Here is a 22,211-nt window from a genome sequence, read left to right on the forward strand (position 1 = left end):
GTCTGTGAGTCTGCTTCTGTTTTGGAGATAAGTTCATTTGTGTCATATTCTGGATTTCACACGTAAGTGATACCATATGGTATTTGTCCTTCTCCTTCTGACATACTTCACTTAGTATGATCATCTCTAGGTCCATGCATGTTGCTGCAAATAGCATTATTTCATTTTTTTTATGACTGAGTAGTATTCCATTTGTATATACACCACATCTTCTTTATCCATTCATCTGTTGATGGACACTTAAGTTGCTTCCATGTCCAACAACTTTCAAAGTTTAAAAAACGGACAGGAACTTCCCTGGTGGTGCAGTGGTTAAGGATCTGCCTGCCAATGCAGGGGACACAGTTTCGAGCCCTGGTCCAGGAAGATCCCACATGTCGCGGAGCAACTAAGCCCGTGTGCCACACCTACTGAGTCTGCGCTCTAGAGCCCGTGAGCCACAACTACTGAGCCCATGTGCTGCAACTACTGAAGCCCGCGCGTCTAGAGCCCGTGCTCCGCAACAAAGGGAAGCCACTGCAATGAGAGGTCCACTCACCACAACAAAGAGTAGCCCCCCCCCCCGCAACTAGAGAAAGCCCGCGCGCAGCAGCGAAGAAACAACGCAGCCAAAAATGAATAAAAAAGAAAAACAAAAAACAAAAAAACGGACAAATACCATGAACAATATAAATTTAAAATAGTAGCACGTTTTAATTAAAATACTGCTTAAACCTCTTCTATGATACTTTTTTCCTTACTTTTTTTGGCTGTTCACCCTTTTATGATTTCTGAGACAACACTATATGATATTTTCTATAACAGGACTAGAAAGATAAGTCATTCCTTTTGCATGATTGACCAAAATTAGTTTTTTATTAGTGATCATTTAGACTTTTTTTTGTTATTAGTAAGATTATTTATTCTCTTAAGGACTGTTAAACTTGGGATAACGTCTATCAAATTTCTTACATATGTGAGCTTTAAGATTTGAAAGGATTTTCCACAGACTGGCTTCTGGCTTCATATGTTTCAAACCTTATTTCTCCTCCAATACCCTCACACCAGTGAGGCCAGTCATAGTAAACGATCTCTGATTCTGCACCCTCATATCACAACATATCACAGCATAGAGGGCATGAGGAGGATTACTGGAAGGCATTCTGGGGCATTTATTAGAAATAATAAAACTATACCTGGAAGGAGCTAGGACTCCATAATTATATCCCCCCCAAACCCAAACCCAAACCCAAAGCCACCTCCCCTTAGCCAGATTTCAAAAAGGCCCGTGACCATCTGAAGAGAGGTGCAATGGAGGAGATCGGGTGGAAAGAGATCTGAATTGACTGTGGTTGAAATACCTTAATTTTGCAAATTTTATAAAAATATATAATCTCATGCAAATAATATGTCCTGATGTGGAAGCTTCACGAGTTTCTTTCTTTCTCTTTTAAAGTGAAATCAAGTTTATTTAGAGAGATACACATTCCATAGGCAGAAATGTTGTCTGTCTCAGAAGGGAGAGCGGCCAGCTTCAAGAGTTTCATGATAAATCCACTCCTGCCAAAGGAGTCCCCCAAGGCCTAGCCTTGGACATCACACACAGTGGGGTATCAAGTTTGCATCGAATGTCAGGTCCAGAAAGAAGAGCATTAGAGAGCAGCAGGGCCAGTGGTTTTAACCTTCTCATACAGTCTTCAGACTCTGAGGTGGTGTCTCAAAGTCTGAGGTGGGGAATTCTTGAAACATAGATGACCTCTGTTTAAGTAATAATGATGACATTAAGGGTCATCATCAGCCCGACGTGCATTGTGCACTTTACTATGTGACAGACACTGTTCTAAGTTACTTACCCTTTACAATATACCTACAGAGTTGGAACTATCATTATTCCATTTTACAGATAAGGAAACTGAGACTTGAAAAGTTTCAGCTTCATATATTAAGGTTCCATGTATAATGCCTTTGTAAAAAAATGGTTCTACTAATTACAGGCTTTGAAAAAGGCTGAAATGGCCCAAGCCCTTCCTTTTACACATGGGGAAGTAAAACCCAGAAAAAAGGGAGGTCATTTGCTCAACGTCACACATTCGTCCTTTTTCTTTTTTTAAAAAATTATTATTTATTTTTGGCTGTGTTGGGTCTTCATTGCGGTGCGCAGGCTTCTCACTGCGGTGGCTTCTCTTGCTGCGGAGCACGGGCTCTAGGCGCGTGGGCTTCAGTAGTTGTGGCGTGCGGGCTCAGTAGTTGTGGCGCACGGGCTTAGTTGCTCGGCGGCATGTGGGATCTTCGCGGACCAGGGCTTGAACCCGTGTCCCCTGCATTGGCAGGTGGATTCTTAACCACTGTACCACCAGGGAAGTCCCCACACATTCGTTCTTATTTCCTGGATGCCTGCTCTGTGCCAGGCACTGATCTATGACCTAGGGCTTCAGAGAACAACAAGACACTCACAGAACACAATTTTAGTGGGTAGGGAGCGGTCAAAGGACAATACATACAAGATAGATATAAATAAGCAAAGTAATTCCAGTGAGTGCTGAGATAAATTCACGGACATGGGACTGAGTGACAGGGAGGGAGAACACTAATTCAGACTGAGAAGTGGTCAGGGAAATGTGGTCTGAGCAGGTGACATGTGAGCTCGAAATCTGAGTGAGCCAGAGAAGCCAGCCATGGACCTCCATGGGAGAGGAGCACCCCAGGTGGAGGAATGGTGAGGGCAAAGCCCTGAGGCAGGAATACTTTGTCTGTAAAATAGAGCAGACTCCTGGGCCAGTGCTCATTCACCACTTGCTGCCTCTCTAGGCCCTCAGAGAGGCCCTTTGATGTCCTGGGCCTCCCTTAAGCTCAGCCCTAAAATGCCAACTTCTCCAGGAAGGCAGCAGCTCTCTGAGGCTGTGGGTCCCCCTCCCAGAAGCCCTGTGGCTGAACCAGATCTGAGTTTCCTGGTTCCTGTCTGGCAGGGGATGAGCAGACATCCTCCCCGCCTTCTCTCCCCAGGCTCCAGCCCCAGTCCCAAATCTCCATGGCAACCCTAGACACAATCCTGATCTGAAGAAGGATCTGGAACAGGGAGCACAAACATCACTGAAGAGACCAGAGGAGCTGGCGTACTTGCCTCCCTTGCTCTCTGTATCCTGCCAATCCCTCCACTGGCCTAACCAGGCCCCTATACCCCAGTCTCCCCAAAGACCCCAAACTGAAGATTCTGCAGGTCTTCCCCATCGCTGGGCACAGGAGGGCCTGGATGGAAGCCTGTCCTCTGCAGCTGCCCCAAAGGCTGCTCCTGCTGGGGGCAACTGCCCTGACTGTGTCTGCTCTGCACACAGGTGAGTACAAGGTGGCTTGGCTGGGGCAGGCAGGAGATTCAGGTCCCACCACCCTTTGAGATTGTGTTTCCTCAATCAGCACTCACCCTGATGAGCTGGGATCCCTTGAGTTGGGGGACACTGGGAAACCCTGTGCCTGGTCTTGGCTGGCACCCTCAAGTCCACCCCCACCCCTCTGGGTGGCTGGAGCTCCAAGTCACCCAGAAGCAGGTGTCTGGGGGCGGGTGGGGCAGTCTGGCACCGGGAAACACTGTGGGCTTTGGAGTCAGATGGCCCTGCGTTCACACACACACCCTTGACGTTACTGTTTCCACTGTCTAAGACTTGGTTTCTTCAGCAGTAAGATGAAAAGAATAATAGGCCCTTGCCCCTTAAGGCAGAGGTCCCCAACCCCCAGGGCCAGTCCGCGGCCTGCTAGGAACCGGGCCTCAAAGCAGGAGGTGAGTGGTGGGCAAGAGAGCGAAGCTTCATCTGCCGCTCCCCGTCGCTCCCCGTCGCTCGCATTACCATCTGAACCATCCCCACCCCCCGACCTCCGTCTGTGGAAAAACTGTTGCCCACAAAACCAGTCCCTGGTGCCAAAAAGGTTGGGGACCGCTGCCTTAAGGGACTATTATTATTGTGCATATAAGGTGAGATAAACCATGCAAGACACATAGACAGTGCCCAGCTCATAGAAGGTGCTCGTTCACCCACTCTCTGAACCTCCGCCTGTCCCGTGTGCCTCCAGGGCAGGTTCTGGCTTTAGTAGGTCTGCACAGATATGAGAAGATGCTCCCACATCCTGAGCCCTAACGGAGAATTTCTCCCCCAAAGACCCACATCCCGGCTTGTCCTCAAGCACCACTGGTGCCCCTACCATGCACCAGAAAAGCCACGTCCTGTTCTCCTTCTATCCTTACAAAAATCAGATGGTTTGAGTACTTATACGTTATCTCATTAATCCTCACAACAACCCTGTACCAGCGAGGATGTTTTGGGTTGTAAGTAACAGTTACCAGACTAAACAGAGCTTAAACCATAGGACAGGGCTTCCCTGGTGGCGCAGTGGTTGAGAGTCCGCCTGCCGATGCAGGGGACACGGGTTGGTGCCCCGGTCCAGGAAGATCCCACATGCCGCAGAGCGGCTGCGCCCGTGAGCCATGGCCGCTGGGTCTGCGCGTCCGGAGCCTGTGCTCCGCGGCGGGAGAGGCCACAGTAGTGAGAGGCCCGTGTACTGAAGAAAAAAAAAAAAAAAGGGGCTTCCCTGGTGGCGCAGAGGTTGGGAGTCTGCCTGCCGATGCAGGGGACACGGGTTCGTGCCCTGGTCCGGGAAGATCCCACGTGCAGGGGAGCGGCTGGGTCCGTGGGCCATGGCTGCGGAGCCTGCGCGTCCGGAGCCTGTGCTCTGCAACGGGAGAGGCCACAACGGTGAGAGGCCCGTGTGCTGCAAAAAAAAAAAAAAAAAAAAAAAAAAAAAAAAACCATAAGGACATTTATTATTTCACTTAAGAAGAGAGGCCATAGATGAGTCCAGAAATGGTTAATTCATCAGCTCAACCATGTCAAGGCTCCTCCATAATTCTCATGACCTCATCCTTGCAAGATATCTGCTGCAGCTCTGGGCATCGCATCCTCAGTCAATAGCTTTCAAAAGCAGGAAGAAAAAGGGGCTCCTCATCACACAGCTCTCCCTCCTTTTTTTTTTTTTTTTTAAAAATCAGGGAAGAAAATCTTTCCCAGGAATGCTCAGCAAACCTCTCCTTAAATGTCATTGGCCAGAATCAGTTCACAGGCCAGTCCCTAAACCTGGCAAATGGAATTAGGATTACAAGGCTTGGTTTAGGCCAAAGACCAGGGGGGCTCTCTGATAACTGAGGGGAATTAAGTTTCTCTTAGCAAGGAGAAACGGAATGCCTGTTGGCTGGGCAGGTGCCCAACCGTGTCTCCCCCATCCTTTTATTTTTTGGCTGCATTGCGAGGGTTGTGGGATCTTAGTTTCCCGAACAGGAATTGAACCTGGGCCCTCCACAGTGAGAGTGCGGAGTCCTAACCACCCGAGGGAAGGCCAGGAAATTCCCTCCCCCATCCTTGAATAACACTTCCGTAATGCTCATTAAATGCCAGGCACCACCCTAAGCACTGAACCCATACACGTCCACAATCCTTTAGTTTCCACTACAAAATATGAAAAGCTCTGACAACCAAAATTTGTTCTTAGCTAACTAACTGGCAACACCTGACCTGAACTGACAGGAGGCTGTTTACAGTCTGTATTTGTCCTACTTAGGGTAAATGTCCTGTACAATTGCTCTAGAAAATGTGTTTGATCGTGGAGGGCTGTGGCAGACTCCATTTGGGGCTGCAACATATTATATATCTTTCTAAAATCTGAAAAATTCTGAAACACATCCTAGGGTTTTTGAATACGTGATTGAGGACTTGAATTACATTTTTTAATCCTCACAAAAATTCTGACATTGCTCAATCATCCCCATTTTCCCGACAAGAAGACTGAGGTTCAAAGAGGCTGAGTGACTCACTCGGGGGTCACACAACGGGCAGAAGGCAGGGCCAGGCTTGGAACGGGACCGCGTGGTTCCAGGTGCTTTTCCCCGCAGCCTACCTGGTGGACCTGTGCGGCCGGACGTGGCAGGCGGACAGGCTGCTGCCTCGCTCGCACTCCGCGTCGCGCCGCTTCTACTTCGTGGCCCCGGACACCGACAGCAGGCTCTGGATGCGGGCGGCGACCCCCGGCGACAGGATCCGCTTCCAGTTCCGCTTCTTCCTGGTCTACAGCCTGACCCCGGAGGCGCCCAACACCTCCTCCCCGGCGCCGGCGCCGGAGGACCCCTGCGCACCCGGGTCCTACCTGCAGTTCTACGAGGGCCCACCGGGGGCGCCATGGCCCTTGGGGGCCCGGTTCTGCGGCCTATCACTGGGCCGGTGGCGTCCTCCGGGGACTTCCTGGGCCTGCGCCTGGTCACCAGAGGCCGCCGGCCCCGCGTGGACTTCGTAGGCGAAGTCTCCTCTTTCCGGTTGGGTGGGTGCGGGCTGGTCCTGAGAGAGGGCGGGGGCTGGGGCCTGGCGGCAGGGTCAGGGGCTTCAGGAAGGGGCGGTCCAGACCCAAAGAGCCAGCCCCATAAACCTGACTTCCATGGATGCACGGACCAGCCCCTCACCTGTTCACACACAGCTCCCACTCCCGCACGATTCCCACACACTCACACACCTCACACTCCAGCACCCACCGTACCTGTGCACACCTCGCACCTCGTACACACCTGGCACGCCCACCTGCACCACACACACTGAAACACCCAACCCACAGGCCTGGCGTACTGTACACTCTCTCCCACACACAGTTCACATCATGCGCACCTCATTGTACACATACCACTTTGCACACTGCCATGCAGCTCACACACTCTCATGTTCGCACGCTGGCTTCTCTGTCCTGGGTCCACCCAGTCGCAGAGGGGCCGAGAGTTGGGACTCTGGTGGCTGTAAGTGACAGAAACCCACTTAGGCAAGGAAAGGGAACTGATAATAATAATCCCTCGTTGAGCACTGCCTGTGGCCCTTCTTATGCCAGATCCCATCTGTTCTCACAGCAGCTCTGCTGGGCCAGTGCTCATACCCTCGTATTTATTGATGGGAAACAGGCTTGGAGAGGTTGAGTGAAGCGCCACAGGACTCCCAGCTCAGAGGTGGAGGAGCTGGGCTTTAACTGCTAGAGTTTGTCCTCTGCTCCAACTGAGTCAGGGCTTTAGTCCCAGCAGGTTTCCCCAGGACTGAAGACACTCACTGATGTTTCAGCAGAGGAGCTGCCAAAGCCCAGAAGTTTCCAAAACCTCGGAGAAGCATCATCGCCCTCGCTGGCAAAATATCCAGACTGGAGAATTAAACATAGGGTTGGGGCTTCCCTGGTGGCGCAGTGGTTGAGAGTCCGCCTGCCGATGCAGGGGATGCGGGTTCGTGCCCCGGTCCGGGAAGATCCCACATGCCGCGGAGCGGCTGGGCCCCTGAGCCGTGGCCGCTGAGCCTGCGCGTCCGGAGCCTGTGCTCCGCAGCGGGAGCGGCCACGGCGGTGGGAGGCCCGCGTACCGCAAAGAAACAAAACAAAACAAAACAAACATGGGGTTGTGAGCACTTCAAGGCAAGAACAGGGGGGCCTCTGAGAGCCAGCACAGGTTCACCAGGAGCTGGACCTCGACACGCCAGGCCGCGGACAGCCCTTCAACCTGAGCTGGTCAGAGAGCACCCCCTGCTGTCTCATGTGTGCCTTTGGGGCCATGACTGATGGTGCCTGGGTTCCCCTTTCTGGCTCCTGTGGGCTGTAGCGTGCCAAGGGTCCTATTATATTGTTTTGCAAGCAGATCTCGCAGGCTAATTGGAAATCAACCCCTCCCTCCCTCCTTTCCTCCCTCCCTCCCTTTCTCACCTTCCGTGAGGTACCAGCCAAGCATGTTGCGGCTGCTTTGTGTTTAGCAGGGTTGGACTCGGAAGCAGGCGGCAGTGGCGAAGCCCTGTCACAACTCTGACTTCCTTGGATCACTTTTCACCACTTTTTACTTGGATTACTGTTTGTGTTTTCTCTCTCATAGATATTCACTCTTACCCCTGCACATCTTTTATAAATCAGAGCATTCACTCTCATTGGCACATGAAAAAACCCCAAGTCAAGTTGGCTTAGGCCAAAGGAGAATTTGGGGGGGCTCCTATAACTGGGATATTAAGGTGTTTGTTCAGCTATAGCTTGATTCAGGAGATCAAGGAATGCCACCTGGGCTCTATCTCTTTGTTCTCTCCCTTTGCATTGCACTGGGTCTGTTTGGCTTCCATCTCAGGCAGCTCCAGTTCCTCTTTCTACTTGGCAGCAAGGTGACCCTGCAGCTCCAAGCCCACAGTCCCCCTTATAACTCTCACCTCAGTGAAATAAAGAGCGAGGATCTTTTCTCTCTCTCTCACTTTTTTTTTTTTTTTTGGCTGCACCGAGTGCCTTGCAGGATCTCAGTTCCTGACCAGGGATTGAACCTGGGCCCCCAGCAGTGAAAGAGCTGAGTCCTAACCAATGCCAGGGAACCGCGAAGATCTTTTCTTATGGTTCTAGCAAAAGTCCTCGGGGCCAAATTTGATTAGTCACATGGGCCATGTGTCCGTTCCCGGGGCCAGGAATGGAATGCTCTGATCCCCATGTCCACCTCTGAGCCATGGTATTGGTCAGTCCCTCCTGAACCAGCTTTTCTCCACAGAATGGGGTGCTGGGTACGCCAAACCTGTCTGCCACACCCTGTGCACCAAGTCATACCCTTCTCTCACCTGTGTGCCTATTCATTCATTTAACAAAGATTGAGTACCTGCCCTTGTGCCAGGTGCTGTTCTAGGCTCCAGGGATACATGCAGCAGTGAATGAAAGAGAAGTCCCTGCCCCACTTGAGCTGACATTCTAGTGGGGGAGGCAGACCATAAACAAAGAACCAATCAAATGCATAATCTGCAGAGGTGGTAAGTGCTGCAGAGGAACCCAAATCCAGATAAAGGGGTGGTGGGGGAGGGATGGTGTGCCGTTCTCACGTGGAGGTGAGGGCAGGCCTTCCAACACGATGACATTTGAGTGGAGACCTGAGGGGAGCAAGCCATGCAGTTACGGGCAGGGCTGATGGCAGGTGCAGTGCCGCGAGCCGGAATGAGTTTGGAATGTTCAGGTTGCTGGGCTACCATAGGCTGTGCGTGCACACTGGGTGCCACAGTGCTCAGGAGCGTGGGGCTGAATTCCTATCCTGCTGCTTAGATACAAGCTGTGTGGCCTTGGTCTAGTGACCTAACCTCCCTGGGCCTCGGTCTTCTCATCTCTAAAATGGGATTGATAATAGTATTGACCCTACAGGGTTAATGTAAGAACTTCATGAGCTGGGATGTGAACCACGCCTGGCTTGGAATAGGAGCTCAATAAATGTTAGCTGCCGTCATCATCCCCATCCCCATCATCATCTTTACGATCATACACCTGCCTCATCCGTACCCTCATCTGCACGCACATGGAGACAGCCTCTCCTGCTCACACCTCCCGCATCCCTCCCCATAGGGCCAAACATTCTGCGGTGCTCAGCGTCCTCGTCGTGCCTCCCCTCTCAACCCCAGGATGCTGTCGTGCCTACTTCCAATGGCAGAACCACAGGTGCATCCCCCCGAGGCTGGCGTGCGATCCCTGGGCACGGACAACTGTGGCGACGGCAGTGACCAGGCTTCTTGGGCAGCAGCTAACTGCAGAGGTCAGTGACAGGTGTGGCTTGGGTCCTGCTGAGCAGCTGGGTTAGAAGCTGGAGGCCGGAGGCACGGGTGCGGCAGGAGAGGATGAGGTGAAGCACAGTAGTGGGGAATCCATTCAGACCAGACTGCCTGAGGACCAGAGGATGTTAGAGCTCAAATGGTGATCGAATCCAGCTGCTTCCAAATGTCGTTTCAGTGGTGGAAGCTTTTCCTACACAGAGCCTTGCGGAGGCCCCAGACATCACAAGGAGAGATGCTCTACTTAACTGGACGTGGGAGGCCTGGGCCGCGGCTGACTGATGTCCCACTGAGAGACTTGAGTTTGACCTTCAAGACTTTGAAAACCATTGATCCAGCCTGACTCCCACATTTTGTAGATGGGGAAACTGAGGCCTAGGGAGGAGAAATGACGTGCCCAAGGTCATAGAGTCACTGAGTGACATAACCAGGAATGACCTCTGTGGATGGACAGAGGGGACCAGACTAGGTCACCCCTGATTATCCTTCTTAGGAATCTGGACATGCCCCACTCCCAGTCAGGGTTGCCATGTCCTGTTGAACGGCTTGTTCGTTGCAAAAATGCACCTGGCTGAGGGGTAAAACCCAGCTTCCCGGGAGCCCACACACTTCCCTCCCCAGGCACTCCTCAGGGTCCTCCCGGACACTATGCTCTGTGCCCAGAGGCCCGGGCCCTATGTCCTCTCCTCCAGCTGCCACACCCGTTCCCCCCTCGTTCTCCTCTATACCGTATCGCCAGCTGGACTCGTCTTCGAACACTAGTTATATAACCACCTCCCCACCTGACATCTCCACGTGGCTGTGCAGGCGGGTCTCACACTTAACTTGCCCCAAACTGAACTCATGATCCACAGCCGGCCCTGCGTCCTGCTTCTCACCCGTGTCCCCTCCTCACTCCTCACTCAGCCCACACAAGCCTCCCAGGGGCCCCCAGGCCCTGAGTGACCTGGCCCGTCACCTCCCACCTGCTCGCTTGCTCCAACAGCTCCTCCACTCCGGCCCCTGGCAGCTCCTTCCATGCTCCAGTCTTGTCCTGCCTCTGGTCTCTCACTAGCTCTTTCCTCCACCTGGAAGGCTTTTCCCAGAGGTTCACATGCTCATTCCTTTGCCTTCTGCAGGTCTTGGCTTAACCCTCACCCTCTCCATGAGCTCTTTCCTTACCCCTTTGTTTAAAAATAGCAACCCTGGGATTTCCCTGGGCGGTCCAGTGGTTAGGTCTCTGTGCTTCCACTGCAGGGGCCACGGGTTCCCTGGTCGGGGAACTAAGATCCCACAAGCTGTGCGGCCAAAAAAAACACGAAAAGCAGCCCCGTGTCCATTGAAAGCAAAACAGGTAAATAAAACGTGGCATGTCCACACAATGAAATATCGTTCAGCCCTACAAAGGAAGGAAATGCCGACACATGCTACAACATGGATGAACCTTGAGGACATTATGCTGACTGCAGTAAACCAGTCACGAAAGGACGAATACTATGTGATTCTACCTAGATGAGACATCCAGAGAACTCAAAGAGACAGAAAGCAGAATGATGGTTGCCAGGGGCTGTGGAGGGGAAATGGGGAGTTATTCACAATGGGTACAGAGTTTCAGTTTTATGAGAGGAAAACAGTCCTGAGAATGGATGGTGTCGATGGTTGCTCAACAATATGGATGGACTTAATACTACGGAACTGTACTTAAAAACGGTTAAAATGGTACATTGTGTTTTGTGGAGTTTACCGCAATTGAAAGAAAAGTAGCAACCTTGCCCCTCGCCGCACGCCCTGTCCCTCCTTCCTGCTTGATTTCCCCTCGTAGCTCCTGTCTCCATTTGACACATGGTGGAATTTGTGTTTTGTGTTGCCTCGCACTAAAACGCCAGCTCCATGGGGGCCTTTTTGTCTGTTTTGCTCACTGTCATATCCCCCAGTCCCTAGAGCAATGCCTGGGGTACAGTAGCAGGTGATCGAAAAATACTCATCAAATGAGCGGAAGAACGAACCTCTCTGTCTCCGTTTCCTTATCCGTAAACTGGGGATGATAAACCTAACCTCTCAGATTTGTCATGAACTTTAAGTGAAACCCTGTGGGTGAAGGGCCCAGCACAGAGCACGGTTCTTGGTGCAGAGAAAATGCTCAATACAGCATTACTCCTTGAGAAGTAGCTCCATTCATCCACCCCCAGCCCCTGGAGCTAGACTGTGAATTCAAGTCCACCCCTGTCACTTCCAGCTGTGTGATCTGGGCAGGTGACTTAACGTCTCTGTGCCTCACTTCTCTTATCTGTGAAATAAAAATACTAACACTAAGAGGTTTGGGGAGGATTAAACGAGACATAATCATAGCCTGCAAGGGGCAGATCTCAGTGTGTCAGAGCTGTTATTTGCCACTGCCGGTCCCTCTCCGGTGCCCAGCCAGGAAGGGAGTACGGATGATGGTACCTCCGGGCCCCTGACTCTTCCCCCAGCTCTCGGGTCTGTGGGCCCCCTGGGGATTGCAGCTGAGAGGAGCCCCCCAGCACGCCGGGACCCTGCACGACAGGACGCCGCTCCGGAAGGTACATGGCTCTTGGTTGTCAGCTGCCGCTGCTCCTTCCGCCGAGACCACACTTGTCCCTCTCCAGTGATGGGTGGGGGCAGCTGGCCTAGGCTGAGGCCTGAGTGCTCTTTCTTTCTACAGGCCTCCAGCCACGGGGGTGGCTGGCCTCCTCGTGGGCCTCCTCTGGAGCTGCTGCTCCTCCAGCCGGCTGGCTTGGGGGGCTGGTGGTGTGCACCATGTTACACACGTCCTGGCCAGGTGGCCCCTGGGGGCCTGCGGCTGAGTGAGCCAGGTCAGGGGGGGTCATCCTTAGAGAGGCTGTGGGCATCAGAGGAAGGAGAGTGGGCTCTGGGGTCAGACAGTCCCCGAGTTCTGCCCCCACCTCCCACAGGGCTGTCTAGCCTTGGGCAGATCATATAACCCTCCGAGACTCAGTCTGCCCCTCTGGAAAATGGGGTGATTCCTGCCTCACAGGGTCATGGTGAAGGCCACAGGAGGCAGCTGACCCTGCAACCTGCATGGTGACTGGCACCCGGCTGGATCAGTGAAGGGCAGGGGGTAGGGGCCTCGCTCCCCTGAAGCTGCCTTGCTTCACGCCCGGACCTCACTTGCCCTGCTTTGCCCCATCCTGGCCCACCTTCAGGTACCACGAGTCCAGTCGTAGTCAAAGACACAGGAGACAGCCCTGGCGGGGATAGCACCGTTTATTAAGAAAGATCAAGATAAAGACCACAGGAGGGTCCCTTCTAGGACACAGAGGCCAGGCGTCCCGGACCCACCTCTGGGGGTTGCTGGTGGGGAGGGCGCTTGCCCCCAGTTGGGCCCTGGGGCTCCCACAGATGGGGCAGGGCTGTCACGCCCCCTTCCTGTCCCTCCCAGTCATGAGTCCCGGCTCCCCTACCCAAGGCATTAACTCTTTCGGACCACCAATGCTCTCCTCCCCCCATGTGCCCTGGGCCTTCACTTCCAGATCAGTGGGGGGACGTGGCCTGGTGCAGGCAGGGAGACACTCTCATTGCTGGGCTCTGCCTGTAGCAGCTCCTGGTAAGAGTTGAGGTGGGCTTTCCCTTGCAGCCCCTCAGGGCAGGGGCCCTGGGCTAGGTGTGGGGTGGGAGGGATGCAGGCCAGGAGGGCTTGGTGGGAGGGGAGAGGCTGCCAGGGGCCGGTGGCCTGGCTGGCTAGGCGGAGGTGGAGGGGCGCTGGGACATGGGCTGGCAGGGCTGGGGGCTGCCTGCCCAGGGGTGAGCTGCCTTTTGCACCACAGTTAGCACTAAAGAGCTTTCCCAACCCGGAGGAGGGTGGCGAAGGCCACTGCGATGCCCTCTGCTCCAGGTAGCTGGCGAGGCTCCGGTAGCTGGTGAGGCTCCAGGCTGGAAGCCGAGTTTGGCTCCTGTAGAAATGAGGGCTGCCCAAGGGCTGAAGAAACGGGCAGCCCAGCACTACCTCGGGGGGCTCTGTTGGTGGGGGCAGTTCTGAGCCTGCTCAGCCACCGTGGCCGACCCCAAGTCCTGGTGACCCTTTGAGGCACCTGCTCCCATGCAACCTGCCCTGCCCAGCAGCCCGTGGCTTTGCCCAGGTGTGCCTGTGTGGGGTGGCGTGCCCACCCTCCAGTCCAGCCCAGGGCAGTAGCAGCAAAGCGTGGCATCGCCTCCGTTTCTTACAAAATATTAATAATAATAATATTAATAATAATATAGTCGACGCTGCGGGGCTGGGGCGCTGCCCGGGAGTCCGTGTGGGGCAGGCAGTGCCTACGAGGGGCAGGGGCGCATGTTGGCCCCCGCCTGGGCGCGGTGCTGCAGATCCAGTGGCTGTGGAGGCGGGGTGCCAGGCCGGGCAGAGTGCAGCACCAGGTTCTTGATACAGCCCGTGATGCCCGAGGAGAACCTGCCCCCGGTCAGCACCGCCGCGTCGGGGGCTCCACCTGCGGGGAAGGGAGAGGGCGGGGCCTGTCAGCTCCAGGAGGTCGGGGGAGGAAGGCCCCGTGCTCTACCTCTGCCGGAGCCCCTGGCCCTCCCCGACCTGGAGGAGCGGCCCCAGGCCTGCACGAGGCCCGAGCTCAAGACTTACCGACGTAGATGCTGCCCTTGGTGTTGACTGCCACGTTAGGGCCTGGGGACTGGCCGCTGACCAGCTCCTCTCCGTCCACCTGGATGGAGCCTCTCCGGCCCTCTCTGCAGTGGAACGGGGTCAGGCCCCTCACCACCGATCCCCCGTCCTTCTCAACCCAGTGAGAGCCCCTCCCTTTGCTACAGAGACCAGCCAGAGCAGCATGACCCCGCTCCTTGCCCCCTCCCTCCGCTGGGTGAGAGATCTGGTCCCACAGGCTGCATCCATCCCCTAGGGTGCTTGTGCGCCCACCCCATGCAGTTCTGTCCTGCCCTGGAAGTCTGTGCTCCGGCTGGTGGGCTCTCCCCTGACCCTGGCTTCAAGTTCTGTCTCCCCAGAGCTCTATGCCTGCCTCCCTGCCCATGATGGGGGGCGTCCTGTCCCAGTGCAGGACTCTGGGCCCTTCGCCCTAGTGCCCGGGGGGCTCCCTTACCGCAGTGCCATCACCCGATGCCACTCGCCATCGTTGATGGGGTCCTCAGAGACAAGGCGGGCCTCCCCACTGCCCAGCTGGTAGCTGCAGTCACACAGACCCAAGAGGGTGTGAGCAGGGGGCAGGACTGGAGGGGGTGTGGGACGGTGGTGGTGGTGTGCAGCTGGGGCACTGGGCACTGCAGCTTCTTGCTGGGGGCGGGGGGGCATGGGGCTGACCGGAGGGGAAGCCACTGAAGGGTAAGGGGGCTGAGGGAAGGGAGAGGAAGGGTCGGGTGCCAGGACCCACCTGAAGACAAGGTGCCCATCCTGAAGCCCAAGACTGATGAAGTCCTTGCCTCGGCCGGACTCTCCCACCTCCTGCCAGAGAAGCACAGGGTTCCTGGGGGCTACCCACAGCTGTGGCCTCCTCCTTCCTCTCTCCCACTCCTGTGGCCACCAGGGGGCTGGGAACCCTGAGATCCTGGGCGGGACGTCCACACTTACCACGCCCTGCCAGAGCAGGAGGCCGCTGGCCGTGCTGGTCTGAACCTCCAGCTCGATGGTCTCGGGCACCTCAGGGTGACTGTGGTGCGGGGGAAGTGGGTGAGAGGGCAGAAGCCCCAGATTCCCGTCCCCCACCCTGGGCCCACAGACTCTCTTCTCACCTCCTGGAGAAGATGCGGCCAGGGAGGGCGAGGAAGCCGTCATCGTAGAAGTAGGCTCCGTACTGCCCGGGGGCATCTGTCGGGGGAGTGGGGGCGATGCTGGGACACCTGCTCACCCGCATGGAATATCCATCCCGCATCGGTGCCCTTGACCCCCACCTCCACCCCGACCTGTACTACTGCAGGGCTCTGAACCTGCAGTCCCTGGAGACCCAAGGGGGCTGGGGGCAGAATTCAGAGGCCTGTGAACTTGGCTTGGAAAACATTACAGTTCTAGCCTTGCTCTCTTCTCCCTGAAGGTTAGCAGTTCCTTTAGTTACGCAGGCAGGCAACACACTGAGGAGGAGCAGGGCCTGTGCAAGATTTCCTCATTGCATTACAGTTGCTGCAAATACTTCAAAACATTGTTTACGCTTATTGCAACTGTGGTAGCTGTTGGGACTAACGACCCTAACCCTAACCCTAACCCTAACCCTAACCCTAAACCCTAACCCTAACCCTAACCCTAACCCTAACCCTAACCCTAACCCTAAACCCTAACCCTAACCCTAACCCTAACCCTAACCCTAACGCTAGATCTTGTATTTAATGCGTTAATAAAGATGCAAAAAACTTCAAATTATTTTGATAACCTTCTTTCAGAACAATTGATTCCCTTTGAAATCCTATGTATTTCATTCTATGCAGTCAGTAGGGTCCAGGTAGGGTGATCAACCATCTCTATTTGCCAGGTCCTGTCCTGGTTTTAGCTCTGAAAGTCCCACATCCCCAGAAGCCCCTCAGTCCTGAGCAAACTGGGGCAGCTGGTCATCTAGGTCAGTGGCACATAAACGGTTCTGAACCTTTGTAATCCCTCCATCTTACAGACGGGAAGACAGGTTCGGGGATGAGTGACTTGCCTAGGAAGTGGGAAGCCTGGATGGCAACCCAGACCTTTCGGCTGCATCGTCCACACTGCGTGTGTGGCTATAACATCCCCAACCCTACCTGCTCAAAGCCATCCCACACCAGTGCTGGCCCCTGGGGCCTGGCAGCTACCAGGGTAGGCGACACTTCGCCACCCTCCACCAACTGATGAAGTTCGCAGCTAACAGTTACCAAGCACCTACTATCTGCCGGTCACCATGCAGGAAGTTTCACATCCAGCTACAAACATAATTTTTAACTGGATCCTTGTAACAACCCTATGTCTTTGCTATAATATTAACAAAAGCTAACATTCTGTGCCCACTCTGGACCAGACATTGTTCTAAGCATTTAAAATACATTAAAGAATTTTACTCTCACGCAAAATTTTATCCAAAGCCTTGTGGAAGGATGTTACTTCTTTCTATTTTATACGTGAGGAAACTGAAGCACAGAGAGGTTAAGTGAGTCACCCAAGTCACACAGCTAGTAAGTGGTAGAGCTAGGATTTGAACCCAGGCTCTTATCCACTATGCCACTACCTCTCCTATTATATTAGCGATAAATAAGATGTGTATCTATAACGCAGTTAGCACAGGGCCTGTAAATGTTCAATAAGTATTCATTTTTACAAATCATTATCATTGCTTTTAAACAGATTGTGGAATCCTTGAGAATAAGGGTCCTGCCGTACGCATCTTATATTTACTGCTCCCAGGGCAAGGATGGGCACACGTGCGTGTCTGTTGCGGGAATGCACGAATACAAAGGAGGGTACAGAAGTGAAAGTGGTTCAAAGGCCTGCCCAAAGTCACTAGGCAGTGAGCACAGGGCAGGACCCAGCTCTGTGCGGCTGTGCTCTTCTTATTCTGTCTCTCTGTGCCCAGGGAGCCTCTCACCTGGGCTTGTTGTATTCAGAGACCAAGATGGAGGGTGGGGTCATTGGAAGAGGGGCTGGGAGGGACAAGCCTGCTCAGCTCCTCTGGCTGGTCACGGCAGGTACGTACCGTTGCCCCCACTGCCTTCAAGATGCCAGTCGGACTCCGCTATGCCATGTGCAGAGCCTGTGGGGAGACGCAGGGTCCAGTCGGTGGGCTGTGTCAGGCCCCAGCGCCCCAAGGGGGAGGTGGAGAGAAGCCGGGGCAGTTACCTAGTTGGCAGCGAGGGCCAGAGAAGCCAGGGGGACAGAGGCAGCGGGTGCCCTGGCAGGTACCCCCATGCAGACAGGGCTCACGGAGCTGGCAGGGGTTCTCCTCGTGCTCACAGAGGTCTCCTGTGGGCCAGGGAAGAGGCGAGTGGGCGTGGGCTGGAACGGCCACTGACCACCCCCCATCCCTCCCTCCCAGCGCCTGGCTGGGCTCCCTCGCCTTTGAAACCGTCTCGACACAGGCACTGGAACTCGTATTCGCCGGCGGGCATGCACGTGGCGCCATTGCGGCAAGGCTGGCGCTCACACGGGGAGCTGTCGTAGCACTGCCCGACGCCCCGGCTGCCCAGGAAGCTGTAGGTGAGGTCCAGCCGCTTTCCATTCACTGACACCTGTGGGCATAGGGACACCAAGGGACTCGAAGAAGGCAGGAGGCTGAAGCATGGGTGTACCAGCAGAGAGAAGACTGCAGCAGAGGGTAGCTGGAAACCCAGGCTGGAACTTGAGCAGTAACGTGGGTTTCTAGGGTCGGGGGGGAGGACCAAAGTCGAGGGTCTACTGTGTGCCAGGAGCATCCATCAGTGTAGTCCCTCCTCACTACAACCTTCAAAGCAGGTGTAATTATCCCCATTTTACAGAGGAGGAAACTGAGGCTCTGATCCCAAGCGCCTTGGGCTGGCTGCAGGCGGAGGGAAATCACCCCGCCCTCCCCGCTTGCCGTCTGGAAGTCGCTCACCTCGCCCACGCAGCCGCGGAAGTGAGCGCTCATGTTGGTGGCCAGGGGCAGCTGCAAGGACGGCTCCACACCACCCAGGTAGAGCAGGGTGTGCAGGTTGAGGCCCTGGCTCTTGCCGGGTGAGGAGCGCAGCACAGGGCGCCCGCCGTTCACCCGCAGGCTGCCGTCCTTGTTGAGACGCTCTGCAGACATGCGATGCCAGTGGCCCAGGGCCAGGGGCTCGGAGCTCCGCAGAACGGCCAGCCCTGGGGAGGACGCCGGCAGGGTTGGCACATGGATGGCCCTCTGCCCTGTCCCACCCCCTACAGGAACTTGAGCAGACGGGGAACCTCCTTCAGCCTCCCAGTGTCCCAGAGGAACCCGAGAGGTCCAGAGACTTGCTTCAGGTCACACGGAGAGAGGAACGCGAAGAACAGGGGACTCCGGTTGGTCTGACTTCAGAATTTATTCCTCCCGCCTCCTGGGGGTGTGGAGGGCCAAGGGGGGGAAGGAGCTTGGTGCCTACAGCTCAACTGCATTTGGTGTCAGTGCTCACCTGACCCCAACTCGTAGCGGAACTCCAGGTGGCCGCCAACCATCGCCAGGGACACGAAATCCTCCACAGGCCCGCTCTTTCCCCCGCTGAACAGCAGGACCCCGTCAGGTGCCAGTGGCTTAAACTCAACGTCCAGGCGTAGCTCGTGGTGCGTGTTGGTGAGAGCGGGCAGCGCCAGGTAGGAGCCCGCGCCCGACAGGGAAGGGGTGGTCACGGTCACACCTGCAGCAGCCACAGCTCAGCCAGGGCAGTGGGGATGCCAGAGTCCTGGGAGGGCTCCAACTATGCAGCCTTCCTCTGGGACCCCTGCCCACCCCACTCTCCAGTCCTAGAGGCTCGGGATCAGCTGGGCAATGGCTGCAACAGCCTAGAAGCACCCTGCCCCCAGCACTACAGACCAGGCTGGATCTCCAATTAGATGGGCTTCCCCTTTGGGGCCCTTGTGTACGGGATTCAGGCTGGGCATGAAGCTTGGCCAGGTGACTTTGAGGCCCTCTGGCTCTGGAATAATTTTATCATCCATAGGGCCCGTCATGGCCTCAGAATGCCCTACCCAGCTCCTCCCGTCCTTACCGGGACCCCTGGGGGTCTCAAGCCCAGCTCCACTTACCTTCCTCACACCTCATCCCCGAGCGGCCCAGGTGGCAGCGGCAGGTGTAGCCTTGGCCGTCGGGCCGGTTCACACAGGTGGCGTCGGGCCCACAGGCCTCTGGGGGACACACAGGCCAATGAGGAGGGCACTGAGGTGGCCTGGGAGACGGTGGGGTCCTGATGCCAGAACTCTAACTACGGCCCCCCGGGGGCCTTGGCTACTTAGGGCCGGGTCTCCTGGGAGGGCTGCATCGGGTGACCGGGGAGGGGGAATGGATTCGGGCAAGGGTGGGGCCAGAGGGGGCTGGGCAGGGAGAGAGCAAGGTGGGGAGTGAACGAGTGACTCTTTTGTTCTTGAAAGACTGTACCTGGGTGGTGGGTAGTGGGGTGAGTGCCTTGGTAACAGATGGGAAGGTGGTGGGTACCAGGAAGCAGTGATTGGGGCTGGGGGGAGTGTCCGGGTACAGTGACGGGGGATGAGTGCTTGGGTAGCAGAGACGGGAGGCACGGTGGATATTAGGATGGCAGTGATGGAGGTCAGAATCCGGGAAGAGTGGTTAAGTACTCGGGAAAGATGGAGAGAGTGTGGTGAGTACGGTTAGCAGCTGGGGTGGATATGACGGGGCAGCAACGGGCAGAGGGAAGAGCCCGGAGTGGCAGTGATGGAGAGGGTGGGCTACACACCTGGGTGGCAGTGCAGGGCCTGCGAGTGCTCACAGCGGCTCCCGGTGAAGCCAGCCGGGCACACACACACATAGCTGCTGCTCTCCGAGTCCTGGCACTGGCCCCCGTTCTGCAAAGCAGCCCCCGGAAGTCAGACCGAGAACACTCCGGCCCTTCCCCACTCCCCACCAGGGCCGGCCATGGCTGAGGACAGCGGCCTGGGAGGCCGGGAGGAGTGTGCGGTGTGGGGTTACCTGGCAGGGCCGGTCCCGACAGGTGGGGCAGTGGGAGATGCCGTGCGCTGTAAGGTTGAGGTCGTGGAAGACGATCTCCTCACCCTGGATGCGCAGCTCCCGGACGCAGCCTGGGGGGCGGGCAGGCAGGATGGGCCGGGTCAGGGGTGCTGGGAGGCCTGCCCAGCTCCAACCCACGCCCTGCAGTGCCCTCCCAGGTGCTTTGCCGGCCAGGGCTGAAGGTGGGGAGGGGGTTCACCTATGAAGCCGCCGCTCAGCCCTGCCTTGGGGATGGCGCCATAGTCGGGGTAGCCGCCCAGGTAGAGCTCCTCATTCAGGTCCAGACCCTGGAACTTGCCCTGGACAGGGGTAAGGCAGGAACGGCGAGGCTGAGCGGAGGTGGGGAGGGGCTAGGGATAGAGGAACGGGGCTGGGTCTCACCTGGGAGGTGCCGTTGACCGGGGCCAGGCTGCCCACGATCAGGGAGCCCTGGGTGAGGCTGCGCAGCAGGGTCACGGTGTGGAACTGGCCCAGTGCTAGTGGTGCGGGGTGACGGATGGTGGCCATGCCCGAGCCTGCATCAAACCTGCTCCACGGGGTGGGAGGGAGGGCCGGGGCAGGAGAGAGCAGATATGGGGTTTGTAGGAAGGGCTGGGCAGGGAGCCCAGGCTGGGCAAAGGGGTCGACACCATTCCCTGTCATCCTGCTCTGGTTCCCGTCCCTGCCTTGTGCTCTTGCCCCATCACCACCCCCAGCTCACCCTATCCCTGCCCCTCCCCAGGGGTTCTTCTTCTCCTACACTCTTTCCCTGGGAGCTTATTCAGAGCAGCCCCCGGGGCTCCAAGTGCCCCTGGCTCTAGGCCCTACAGCCTAGCACCTGGCCTCACTGGTCGTCTGAGCACTCCTCCCTCTGAGATGACCTTGTCTCTTTCCTTTGTTTGTGGCTGGTCTTCCCCGACTAGAATATACATTCCCACAAGGGCCAGAACTTGATTTGTTTTGTTTGTATCGGTGCCTGGCACATAGTAGGTATTCAGCAAAAAACTGCTGAATGAGTAAATGAATGGATGAATTCTGGCCTGCAGCGGTCCCACCCTGGAAGGACACACTCAGCATTGCTGAGTATTTCTGCCGCAACTGCGTGCAAGTCTGAGGCTGCTTCCTCCGCCACCCGGCCGGCGCACTGTGCTGACCCCGGCAGCACGGGGGGTCACCGAGGGTAACGGCCACATCTCCTCCTTCCTTCAGAACCTCCGTCGTACAACTCAGCCCAGGGTGGGAAAGTCCTGCAATCTAGTCCCCCAGCCCCACTTCCCCTGTAACCCGGGAGGGTGAGGGTCTCACCGGAACTCGGGCCTCCCGCCCACAAGGCCGAAGGAGATGAAGTCGGGCTGCCTGTTGGCCAGGTTGGTGGGGCTCCCTGGGATCCGCTTCTGCCCGTTGTACAGCAGCATCCCTGGGCGGGCATAGCTGTGTTAGGGCCTCCCGTCCAGCCACAGGCTCCCTGTCTGCCCAGCCCCGGAACGAATGGCCCAAGCTTGTGAGCCGTTCCCCTCGCTAACTGCTGTCCCTCCCTCCAGCACACCCCACACAGCCAGGGCGTCTCACTCTCAGGATGGGGCCCTAAATAGAAGGGCCTTGCTGAGAGCTCCTAGAAAGAAGCTGAATTTGCTTCACTTACACTGTAGGGTCTACCTGAAGGAGGAGAGGGAGGCGGAGACTCACCCGAGTAGAGAAGGAGGCCTGGACAGTGAAAGTCAGAGACCCGTAAGAGGTGGGAGGAGACAGATGAGAAAGAGAGAGAGAGAGAGGAGGGAAGGGTGAGAGATGGGGAAAAGGAGGAAGGAGCAGAGACAGGAGTAGGGAGATGGGACAGAAGGACTGGGGGTTGCTGCACCAGTGGCAGAGGGACCGGGGGAGGCTTAGGTGCAGGTATCACAGAGGAGGGAATGGAGAAGAGGAGGCATGAGCCAGAGGGGGAGGCCCGGCCGGCCTGGAGCCCCCGGAGCAGGGAAGGCTGAGGACTGGGGGCTGCCAGGGCTCATACCCTGATGGCAGTGACTTTGGAGATCCCCAGCCCCGGGACCCCCAATCAGCTCCTCCCCTGCTC

General features: G+C 56.2%; 2 protein-coding genes across 7 annotated transcripts in view; one reads left to right on the top strand and one right to left on the bottom strand.

Annotated features, from left to right (window-relative positions):
* Nucleotides 1-3,229: 3,229 nt before the first annotated feature.
* LDLRAD2 (low density lipoprotein receptor class A domain containing 2) lies at nucleotides 3,230-12,389 on the top strand. The gene is given in 7 exon segments (XM_032632015.1): nucleotides 3,230-3,311; nucleotides 5,912-6,229; nucleotides 6,232-6,333; nucleotides 9,435-9,506; nucleotides 9,509-9,565; nucleotides 11,939-12,121; nucleotides 12,244-12,389. Coding segments are annotated over 7 exon segments (960 nt in total).
* Nucleotides 12,390-12,788: 399 nt separating this feature from the next.
* The window catches only part of HSPG2 (heparan sulfate proteoglycan 2), a 101,992-nt gene continuing 92,569 nt past the window's right edge, over nucleotides 12,789-22,211 (bottom strand). For all 6 annotated transcript variants that reach the window (XM_032615175.1, XM_032615084.1, XM_032614994.1 and 3 more), the window contains 17 exons: nucleotides 21,446-21,557; nucleotides 20,543-20,687; nucleotides 20,361-20,460; nucleotides 20,123-20,232; nucleotides 19,890-19,998; nucleotides 19,225-19,323; nucleotides 18,615-18,836; nucleotides 18,080-18,324; nucleotides 17,564-17,735; nucleotides 17,347-17,469; nucleotides 17,204-17,260; nucleotides 15,291-15,366; nucleotides 15,130-15,208; nucleotides 14,933-15,003; nucleotides 14,645-14,728; nucleotides 14,173-14,276; nucleotides 12,789-14,026 (listed from right to left, as the gene is read on the bottom strand). In XM_032615175.1, coding sequence (XP_032471066.1) covers nucleotides 13,854-14,026; nucleotides 14,173-14,276; nucleotides 14,645-14,728; nucleotides 14,933-15,003; nucleotides 15,130-15,208; nucleotides 15,291-15,366; nucleotides 17,204-17,260; nucleotides 17,347-17,469; nucleotides 17,564-17,735; nucleotides 18,080-18,324; nucleotides 18,615-18,836; nucleotides 19,225-19,323; nucleotides 19,890-19,998; nucleotides 20,123-20,232; nucleotides 20,361-20,460; nucleotides 20,543-20,687; nucleotides 21,446-21,557 — 2,081 coding nt within the window. In that variant the 3' untranslated portion in view covers nucleotides 12,789-13,853. The remainder of the gene's footprint in view (nucleotides 14,027-14,172; nucleotides 14,277-14,644; nucleotides 14,729-14,932; nucleotides 15,004-15,129; nucleotides 15,209-15,290; nucleotides 15,367-17,203; nucleotides 17,261-17,346; nucleotides 17,470-17,563; nucleotides 17,736-18,079; nucleotides 18,325-18,614; nucleotides 18,837-19,224; nucleotides 19,324-19,889; nucleotides 19,999-20,122; nucleotides 20,233-20,360; nucleotides 20,461-20,542; nucleotides 20,688-21,445; nucleotides 21,558-22,211) is intronic.

This window comes from Phocoena sinus, chromosome 1 (assembly GCF_008692025.1).
Source record: "Phocoena sinus isolate mPhoSin1 chromosome 1, mPhoSin1.pri, whole genome shotgun sequence".
In the NCBI taxonomy this organism is placed as follows: Eukaryota; Metazoa; Chordata; class Mammalia; order Artiodactyla; family Phocoenidae; genus Phocoena; species Phocoena sinus.